This window comes from Hypanus sabinus, unplaced genomic scaffold (assembly GCF_030144855.1).
Source record: "Hypanus sabinus isolate sHypSab1 unplaced genomic scaffold, sHypSab1.hap1 scaffold_1023, whole genome shotgun sequence".
In the NCBI taxonomy this organism is placed as follows: Eukaryota; Metazoa; Chordata; class Chondrichthyes; order Myliobatiformes; family Dasyatidae; genus Hypanus; species Hypanus sabinus.
In genome coordinates this window covers 69,272-80,490 of record NW_026779075.1, presented here as the reverse complement: position 1 = coordinate 80,490, position 11,219 = coordinate 69,272, and the positions used below count along the sequence as shown (strand labels likewise).

The window sequence follows — 11,219 nt, the reverse complement described above, 5'->3', positions numbered from 1 at the left end:
TCCGAAGGCCGGAGATCTGCACAGCGCCACCAGTGGCTGGAGATCTATACAGCGCCACCCGTGGTCGGGGGCCGGAAGGACAACGGAGAGGTAAATCACAAACACGACAAAGTCTGTAGATTCTGGAAATCCAAAGCAACACAAACAAAACGCTGGCCGAACACAGCAGGCCGGGTAGCAGCGGGAATGGAAATCAGAATGAAAATGTTTGGACACCGGGAACTCCCGCACGGAGCGGATAGTTCAAAGGTTAGTTTATTATTAGAGCAGCTATCCATAAATAACACTGAGTTTCTGTTTCTCCATAGAACCACGAAACAAAGAAAGAGCATGAAAGTCGCTCAGGGAGAAAAATCAAACTCCCACCCCACCCCCCGGATCAAGAAGAACGGGATCCCAATCATCAAACCCCAAAACCCACCCCTCCGCACAAAAGGGAACAATAACATCGAGCCCCACATAAAAAAAAAACACTCCTACCCCGCACAACTGCGGTGGAGCCGGTGTCACCAGTGTAGAGGCGGCCGCATCGGGAGCAGCGGACACAACGGGCGACCCCGGAAGATTCACAGGTGAAGTGTCGCCTCACCTGGAAGGATGTTTGGACAACGGAGAGAGTTCGGCCATCTGGCCCTTTCATTGTGACACCCCAAACTCCACGTCAAATCCGTCCAAACGAATCTGGGTGAATTTTAATGACCAATATATATTGATCAGCTGATTGAATGATCCCCTGACTCTGAGAGGAAGGGGTATCTATTGTCCACACTGTCTGGGTGTTGAGTTTACCAGGAGACAAAGACTGCAGGGACGAAAGGTTTTCTGTTGGCTAATACACTGTGTGTATTGCCCGCTGGCAATTCTGGTGTTGTGACCCGAATCGGGACAAACACCACGCTGCCCACTCCACCAACAACACGGCACAGCCGAACACATAACAGGGGACTTTACATCCCACAACCCTGGATTCAGTGATGAAACCCGTGATTAATGTTGTTGTCCCACTGAAAAGTCCATTAAGGTGCTTTTAAATGCCTGCGCTCTCCCACAGGTGACGTCACATAGCTCCTACCCCCCGCCCCCCCACGCGCCTGACGTCACACATGGGCTCCCCACACCGGGATCTGCCCTCACGTGCGCGGTGTCTTACGTCACCCACGCGCTGCTGTGCACAAGCTTCATCGGTTTAACGGCTGGGCTAATAATCACGTGACCAGCCCCTCTCCCACCGCTGTCAACAGAGGATTCAGGAGCTACGTTATTCCCATTGGTGCGAAGCGATGTCAATCACTGGTTACAACCAGTCACGGAGGCGGAAAAGCCGAGTGGGCGTTACCCCGCTGAGTACGTCTCCCGCTCAAGCGCCTCCTCAGAGCGGAGAAAACCTCAAAGTAAATGTCCGCTTTCTGATTTATTTCCATTTCCCTCCGAGGGCAGTTGGGGCGTTTGTGAAGCGTCTCCTGCGGCCGGAGTCTGATGTATCGCTGAGAGGTAGGAGGAGACCGCTCGGCCCGTCTGTTCGATGCCGGTTCCCCGGCGAGGGAGGGATTTTACTGAAAGGATGATGATGGTGAGAGAGGGGGCGGACAGGATATTTGGCCCGGTGGGGACAGGAGGGGCTCATCTGTGGAAATATCTGAGCCCACGGTGGTGTCGAGCAGAGGGATTCACCACATGGGGGGCAAACACCGGCAGACTGTTGCCCTGCAAGCGGGGCCAATGGTCCGGGCAAAGTGACAATTATTTGGGCTTTATTGAGATTGTACCTGGAATATGGTGTAAAATCCCGCTCCCCACACTAACACGGGTTTACAGACCAAAGAACAAACTGCCGGAGGAACTCAGTGGGTCGGACACCATCTGTGGAGGGAAATGGACCGTCAACATTTCGGGCCGAGACCCTCCCTCTGGACCGAGAGTGGACGGGAAATGGTCAGAGAAAAGAGGTGAGGGGTGGGGATGCGGCAAGAGCCGGGGAGTGAGAGGTGGATCCAGGTGATGGGGGAGGTGGGGAGGTGGAAATAGTGACAGGGGTGGGAGGTGAGTGGTTGGGGCAACACGGGGCTGAAGAATATGGAAATTCCATAGAGGATTAACAAAGAGGTTAGAGAGTATTTGTTATAGAGAGTGCAATGAAGATTCACCTGAATGATCCCTGGTGTGGTGGGGTCATCATATGAAGAAAGATCAAATGTGATAACCCTTTCATTTAGAGTATCGAGGACTGAGAGGTGAACATTGACATGCACTACTTCATTACCGGTTGAACTAGGGATCCCAGTCTCTGAAACAGGGGGTGAACTGCCCGGCACTGAGATGAGGGGAATTGTTTCCACTCTGAGGGTGGTGAATGTCTGTAAATCCCCACCACAGGGGGCGATTATTCTACCTAGAGATTCTACATCTTCCAACCCTTTACAACCTCGTTATAATGAGTTTATTTAATATTTTACCAAAAGAGCCATACAGCCCTACTACCGGCTCATTATTTCAAGAAACATATAAGTATCTGGGAAACGAGAGGACCTGCAGATGCTAGAAATGGAGAGAACGACACATAAAGTGCTGGAGGAGCTCAGCATGTCAAGCAGCATCTATGGATGGGAATCAACATTCCTGGCCAAGTCTCTTCTTTATGACTCGATACCCACATATCTGGAATATCAACAAGCAAAGACAATAGAAAGTAGTGTGAAATCCATAAAACCTTTGACAAAATTTAGTTCATGGCTTCAAAAAAACCTGCCAAACAGAGCTCAATAGGAAACAAATACAACAAAGGCAATAAATACTTGCATCAATACCGAGATTGACTTTTTTAATGAAAATATCTTGGTCCCATTTCAATCAGTAAAATTTACAAAGACAAATAAGAACTGAAGAGACTTTAGAAAAGTCTATTTACACGAAGTCCCACTTAGATTAACGACTACCTTGGACACAAGGAGGAACAGGAATAACACACATGAAAAAAAAATCACACAACAGTCAGATAAAACCTAAATATATATTTTCATCAAAAATAAACAGGATTCAGCACTCCATGTGTGTATATGCAATCGTGATAAGAAATACAGACCAGAAAACTTAAATGAGAGGCCAACTCAGAACAATAAGTCATCACTCTGGAAGAAAACATTAACCAGTGGAATGAGTATGACCCTCCATGGGAGACATCCCAACGATCTGAGCAGACTAGATGGTGTGAAGGAAGCAACGAGCACCTGACTGAGAGTTGGAGATCCCTTCCCAGAATCAGCGGGGTTCCTTGCAGAAATACAGGACAAGGTGTTTAAGAAAAAGAAAAAAATCTGAAATACATGGAATTCAAGCAAGCAAGACACTAAATGCAGAAAATGCCAAGAGACACCAGACACAATCCAACACATTCCAGGATCCTGCAGCAGTTTAACTCAGTCTGATTACTTACGCAGGTACAATCAAGTGGAAAATGTCATTCACCAAAATCTTGCTTTAAAATACAAATGGATGAATGACCACGGTAACTTCATTAAGGCACTATAAATTCAAGCCTGATTCAGTTAAGGACATAATCTCACAATTTATTTGATAATTAATACATTATTAGAGATAGGATCATCTCAAATAACCATTCAGATATAATTTACAGGATAAACAAGCAAGAATAACTCCCTCAATAGGTATAACCATTCTCAACACACACATGTGCCTCGACCAATGGGGCCTCTCACCACAGGCATTGTTCATCAGTCAGATAACAAAATTATTTTGTCTGCCAATTAACGTCCAAGTGTTGCTACTCTGTCATTCGTTGCCATGCCCCACTGTTGATTCCTTTCTCCTCATCATACGTTCTTACCAGAACCATCGTCCAGAGTCCCAAACTCTGCCCTGTGCAGACCCGCCTCTGATTTCTGACCCTGCTCCTTTGAACATCCTACTTATGGTTTCCCATTCCAATTTAAGTCTTTAGAGGACAGTGGTGTTTCCAACAACCCTTTAGAAGCAGGGAAAATGAGTCATAATGTGGAAATAAGTTGTGTTTAAGGAGGTTAACGAACAATGTCATTCTTCATCAGCCCAGAGATTAGAACTGCAGTCATCTCGACTTTTTCAGTCTGCAGAGAATTCAAGGGAAACAACAGGGGAGGATTTAAATGGACTGATGTGGAACAGATTCACTGGCCGGGTTCAGCAGGCCTGAGTACACCAGTTGTGTTATAAATTCACTAAGCACCAAAGACAGAGTTTATAATAGAACTGGTTTATTTGTAACAGATGCAGAATATTAAACTCCAGCCCCATTAAAGGTGAATGTGCAGCAGAAGAAACACCTCCCATGCCCAGTGACCAGGGTGCAGAACTGGGTGTGGTGAGCAGCAGCAATAATTGCAGATTTCAGCACCAATAGTCGCTCTCGAAATTGCATTCAGCAACGGTGATGGACAAATATCCAGCATGCAGCTCATTGAAACTATCTCCCCAGTTTGAACCTGGTAGTGTGTTACAAGTGTAACACACTGTAAGGTTTCACTGCTGAGGTAATGGCTTCCCTGCAGCAGCAATGTTTAGGTTACGACTAGAGATAACAGGGTTTTGGAGTGTGGGACTATCCAATGAGAGAAATGTTCTTTCTTGTGAGTCTGGAAGAGAGATTTTCATGGCCTTTTGCTGGGGAGAGATGAGAAGACGTGAATGGAGAGACTGGGCCCTTTTTCTTTTTTTTTGTTTTCTTTACTAACCCTCTGGTCAAAGTAAGAATTATAAATCTTAATAGCTTAATCACATATTATGTACAATTTGTTACTTCAGGTGTCACACAGACGCAAACCTATAAAACTACCAGCAACAATTAAATACACTTGGAGTCTAGTTTTGCTGTTAACAAACAAAATTTTATTGGTAACTACTAATAATAGTGAACTTAAACCAGATAATCCAAGGGTTAGCAATGTTATGCATATATAGGTGTGAATACAGGTTTCCCCCGGTATCTAAAGCTAGAGTGTTCCTATGAAACCATTTGTAAGCCGAAATGTCATGAAGTGAAGAAGCAATTACCATTAATCTAAATGGGAAAAGATTTTGGATGTTCCCAGACCCAAAGAAAACCCACCAAATCATACCAAATAGCACATAAAACCTAAAATAACACTAACCTATAGTAAAAGTAGGAATGATAAAGTAGAAATATTGTATGTACGGTGTAGATTCACTGAAATTCGGGAAGATAGTGAACTGAAATCGATTTGGAGAGAAAAAAAATCGGCACGTGCACGCATGCGTAGACAAATGCCGCACAAGGCTTCACGGTCACCCTAGTCTTTCTCGGGGTAAACTCACGTATAAAGCAGGCATCATCTTTATCATAAAAGTGAAAATCCTCTTTGGTTAGCAAAAACAGGTACTAACGTAGGTCTTTCGTAACAGTGAGCTGTCGTAAAGCGAACGTCCGAAAAACGGGAGCCACCTGTATATAAAATCCAAAACCAAGGTGGTAAACGACATTGTCTTACAATGATGTGGTAGATTCAATTTAGTTCACAAGATGGGGGGGGGGGGATAATAGACTTCTCTGTAAGAAGTCGCTTGCTTGTTCTGTGTTGGTAAAGGATCATTCTGACCTTGCTTAACCACACAGAACATAAACATTAGCTGGTCACCATAGCAACCCAGCACTTCTGCAGAAATCCAACAGCGTGTCCAAGGTCAGTCTCGGTTCTCTTTGCACTTTAAAGAGACAGTCCACAGAGAGTATGAACCCCAAGGGCAGATTACACAGGGGACACATCGCTCAGTATCCACCCAAACGAGATTCTTCAGTTTGGCCAGACTGGGGGCTATAACCCCCTCTGTTAAGCTGCCAGCACAACTGGAAGCTACATAACATTAGATGACTGAGTGAATTGCTTCCTACATTCACAGCAGGTGAACGGCCTCTCCCCAGTGTGAACTCAATGATGCACACTGGTTGTTTTGGCTGAGAGAATTTCTTCCCAAAGTCCAAGCATATTGGTCTCTACCCAGTGTGAAGGCGCTGGTGTGCCTTTAGGATGGATGACTGAGTGAATCCCTTCCCACATTCTGAGCAACTGAACGGCTTCTCCCCAGTGTGAACTCGCCGATGTACCAGTAAGGTGGATGACTTAGTGAATCCCTTCCCACATTCTGAGCAGGTGAAAGGCCTCACCCCAGTGTGAACTTGCTGGTGTGCCAGTAGTTGGGATGACCGAGTGAATCCCTTCCCACACTCTGAGCAAGTGAACGGCCTCTCCCCAGTGTGAACTTGCTGATGTACCTTCAGTTGGGATGACGAAGTGAAACCCTTCCCACAGACTGAGCAAGTGAACGGCCTCTCACCAGTGTGAAGTCGCAGATGTATCTGCAGATGGGATGATCGAGTGAATCCCTTCCCACAGTCTGAGCAGGTGAATGGTCTCTCACCAGTGTGAACTCGCTGATGTATCTTCAGTTGGGATAACGAAGGGAATCCCTTCCCACAGTCTGAGCAGGTGATTGGCCACTTTCCGGTATGAACTCGCTGATGTATCTTCAGATGGGATAACGAAGCAAATCCCTTCCCGCAGTCCGAGCAGGTGATTGGCCACTCTCCGGTGTGAACTCCCTGGTGTGCCTTCAGTTGAGATAACTGAGAGTATCCTTTCCCACAGTCCGAGCAGGTGAACGGCCTCTCCCCAGTGTGAACTCGCTGATGTACCTTCAGATGGGATGATGAAATGAATCCCTTCCCACAGTCTGAGCAGGTGAATGGCCTCTCCCCAGTGTGAACTCGCTGATGTATCTTCAGATGGGATGATGAAGTGAATCCCTTCCCACAGTCTGAGCAGGTGAACGGCCTCTCACCAGTGTGAACTCGCTGATGTATCTTCAGATGGGATGACGAAGCGAATCCTATCCCACAGTCCGAGCAGGTTATTGGCCACTCTCCAGTGTGAACTCGCTGATGTACCTTCAGTTGAGATGACTGAGCGAATCCCTTCCCACAGTTTGAGCAGGTGAATGGCCTCTCTCTGGTGTGAACTCGCTGATGTACCTGAAGTTGAGGTAACTCAGTGAATCCCTTTCCGCAGTCTGAGCAGGTGAACGGCCACTCTCCGGTGTGAACTGACCGGTGTTTCAGTAACTTATATGACGAAATGAATCCCATCCCGCAGTCCAAGCAGGTGAATGGCCTCTCCCCAGTGTGAACTTGCTGATGTTCCTTCAGTTGAGATGACTGAGCGAATCCCTTCCCACAGTCTGAGCAGGTGAATGGCCTCTCCCCAGTGTGAACTCGCTGATGTACCTTCAGTTGAGATGTCTGAGCGAATCCCTTCCCACAGTCTGAGCAGGTGAATGGCCTCTCCCCGGTGTGAACTGACTGGTGTCTCAGTAACTTATATGTGGAAGTGAATCCTTTCCCACAGTCCGAGCAGGTGAACGGCCTCTCCCCGGTGTGAACTCGCTGGTGAGCCATTAGGACAGATGACCGAGTCAATCCTTCTCCACAAATTCCTCAGATGACCAGTCTCTGCCCAGTGTGAACTGACTGGTGTGTCCGCAGGTGGGAAGACCAACTGAATCCCTTCTCACTCACAGAACAGGTGAATGGCCTTGCCCAGTGTGAACTTGCTGATGTACCTTCAGTTGAGATGACCGAGTGAATCCATTCCCACTGTCTGAGCAGATGAATGGGCTCCCCCCATGTAAACTAATGGGCATGCCAGTTGGTCAGATGATCGAGTGAATCCCTACCCACAGTCTGAGCAGGAAGGATGATCGAGTGAATCTCTTGCTCCACTTCTTAAATATCTGGACAGAGACAGCAAAACTAGCGTGTTGTGTTCGAGATTCCCGTAGGCAAATTCCTTGTCATTTTTAACCTGTAAAAAGATTTACAAAATCCATCAATGGGTGTAGGACAACATTTCAGATGAGATTCCCTGAGTTGTCAAGGTGTGAGCTGGCATCACACTGTTTCAGTGAAGTTTAACCCAAGTTGGAGAGAGAAATCACCTTTAACTGGGCACAGTGCTGGTATCTGGAATGACCATCAATTCCCTGATGCTCTTCCTGTCTCTTTAAGAATGAGGCATTTCTGCCATCTCCAATCTGTGACCTGGCTCAGTTTGACTCTCTCCGTTGGTATTGTTCCCTGTTCCCACTGAGCTGCATGGGTTCCTGGCCCCAAAGTAACTGAAACACTCTCACACAAGTAGCCTGCAATCCGTTCTATGCACCCACAACTCTCAGTGTAAATAAAGTTACCCCTGACATCCCCTCCATATCAACTTTCAAGCACCTTGAAACTGTGCTCCCTCACATTAGCCATTTCAGCCCTGGGGTAAAAACCTCTAGCTATCCACACGATCAGTGTCCCTCATCATCCTATACATCTGAAAAAGGCTCTAAACATAAACAAAGATATTATACATTTCTTTGAGGATTTGTTGGGAATAGACAACATTATGACAGTATAGGTAGGGTACAGGTAAGCAGCTTTTTCCACTGAGGATGGGTGCGATGACAACCATAGGTCATGGGTAAGCGGGGAAGTGAAAATTTAATGGGAACATTTGGAAAAGCTCTTTACTGAAATGGTCGTGAGAGCGTGCAGTGAGATGCCAGCACAAGTGGTGAATATGAGTTCGGTTTCACCATTTAAAAGAAGTTTGGATGGGAGCCTGGATGGTAGGGGTATGGCGGGCGATGGTCCCGGTGCAGTTAGTTGCATTAGACAGTTTAAATGTTTGTTTGGCATTGAATGGATTGGGCAAATAGCCTGTTTCCGTACTGAACTTCTCCATGTTTCTGTGACAGAAGCTGGCTAAACTTGCTTGGAAGGGAAAGATAGGAGTGACAACGGAGCAACAATGGCTGGAGTTTCTGGGAGCAATTCAGGAGCTGAGTGATCGATACATCCCAAAGAAGTGGAAGCATTATAAAGGCAGGAAGACACAACCGTGGCTGAAATGAGAAGCCAAAGCCAACATAAAAGCCAAAGAGAGGGCAAGCAAAAGAGCAAAAACTATTGGAAGCTTTTAGAAACCAACAGAAGACGACTAAAAATAAGTCCGATGAGCTCGGGGGTGGAATTATGATACTGTTGTCAATAATGAGTCTTGGTAGCACCCAACAGTCTGAGGCATTTAGAGGAACAAAATATCGGGGGCCTCAATATCTCTTGAAAACCAAGGCTCCCTGCACCAGTTACCTTTCAGCATACGAACTCTACACTCTCAAAAATGTCACTTCTGAAGGCCTCCCACTTACCAAGTACTCCTTTGCCAGAAAACGGCCTATCCCAAACCACACTTGTCAGGTCCTTTTGACACCATCAAAACTGACCTTTTATCCCCTCTGTTCTGTTCCCCTAACTAACGAATCCCCTATCACCCGTTTGACTTTCCTCTGCCAGGTAATCCCTCCATCCCCAACAGTTTCTAAAGCGGCCCACCTGGCTGTTGTGTGGGATGGCAACAAGAGTACTCTGCGATGGCTATTTAACTTCATTCCCCTTCACGTCTCTCACCTAGTTTCCTGTCTCCTGCACCTTAGGTGTAACTCACCTCTCTTCATGTCATATCTATCACCCCCTCCAACTGCTGGATGATCCACAATTCATCCGTTTTCAGCTCCAACTCCTCAAAGTGCAGCTGGGTGCACATCTTGTAGGTGAGGGTGTCAGGGACACTGGAGTTCTCCCCACCAATGTCCCCTCTAATTTGTAATCACCAGTGTGCACAGAAATCTTGTACTGTGCATTCTTTTACCCAGTGACGACATGTGCACTGCGAATTTTATATAGAGAGGTATTCCTTTTAACAGCCAGCAAATCACTGTCTGTAAGAACTGTGATCTCCTCTGGGCTCGATTCAGTTCATCTGCCCTCTCACACCATGTCACAGGCCTGTAAAGGGTAATGAAGGATTTTCTCTCCAGTGCTTTTGCACTTTGTCCATAAGTGGTTTGCTTGCTAAATTATGCTTTAAAAAGTCAGATTTCCAAATAGCACTCCAATTCTTCCCTCTTGTAAACTCTCCAACAATTTTTGCATCACCACAATACACACAGGTATCACCAGTTTCTGTATTGTACATAAATATTTCCCCTGAAGTCTCCCCCAATGACTGACGGTGGTGACCTCAGTGATGGCAATCCCAATGAATATGAAGGGAAGGGCAGTAGTCTGTCTCACTGGAGTCTGGCACATTTGATGTGAAAGCTACTTGTTGCCCAGGGCAAAGGTGTTTGATATCATTATCTTCCAGAGAGAATGGTACAAAACATGTCGTCACGGGTTGAAAAGTCCAGAACAAGAGGAGGTGGAACAAGCAACACACACAAAATGCTGGAGGAACTCAGCAGGCCGGGCAGCATCTATGGAAAAGAGTACTAATGCTGAGTTCCTCCGGCATTTTGTGTGTGTTGGTTGGATTTCCAGCATCTGCAGATTTTCTCCTGTCAGTGATCGGAGGTAGAACAAAGGCGAATTTCTCAACTGGAGATGTAAAAGATTTTGTTCCCTTTCTCCCGAGTTCCTAATCCTTGCATTTAGATAGCTGGAGCTCAGCTCTGTCTGAGAGATCCATCGGTTCCCATTCACTCATCAGCCGGGAGCTCCCCGGGGCCCGTGTACGGATCGTGAGGCTGAGAGAGAGGGAAGAGAGCAGGACTGTCCCGGGATTGCGGACTGTGATGTCCGGATTTCACAGGAATCGTTCTGAAGTCGGTGTTTCAGAGAAAAACACGGAGAATCACTCTTACCTCCATCCGACATTTTCAAGGCCTTCAGTGTACTATGCGCATGCGTGACACTCGGGGACGTCCTCAGCCTGACGCCTGCGCATTTCATCGGTGCCTCAACGACGGCGAAATTTTTAACTCATGGCCCTATGGGTAATCACGGTGCCATTAAAGATTAGTGCAGGTACCGGTTCAAGGTCCATACCTTATTTTTTCGTGTGCATCGAAAAATCTGCAGCTGTTTTACCGCAGAAAGCGGCTCCCATAAGCAATATACTCAATATCAATGCCTATCGAATGCCAAAGTAAAATGCAGTTATAAAACACAGGAGATTCTGCAGTTGCTTGGAATACAGAGACGCACACACACAAATACTGGAGGAACTCTGCAGTTCAAGCAGCAACTAAGTAGAGGAGTGCACAGGCTAGGCATGCTGAAAGGGCTCGGTGTAAACGTTGTCTTTTTATTCCTCTTCACAATTGCTGTCTGT

At 46.5% G+C, this 11,219-nt stretch overlaps 1 protein-coding gene across 1 annotated transcript; it reads right to left on the bottom strand.

Moving 5' to 3' along the window:
* Positions 1-2,804: 2,804 nt before the first annotated feature.
* LOC132386133 (zinc finger protein 585A-like) lies at positions 2,805-10,843 on the bottom strand. The gene is made up of 2 exons (XM_059958428.1): positions 10,750-10,843; positions 2,805-7,865 (listed from the first exon to the last, which is right to left on the bottom strand). The coding sequence occupies exon 2, from the start codon at positions 7,457-7,459 to the stop codon at positions 6,002-6,004; it is 1,458 nt and encodes a 485-aa protein (XP_059814411.1). The 5' UTR covers positions 7,460-7,865; positions 10,750-10,843; the 3' UTR covers positions 2,805-6,001.
* Between the last annotated feature and the right edge of the window lie 376 nt (positions 10,844-11,219).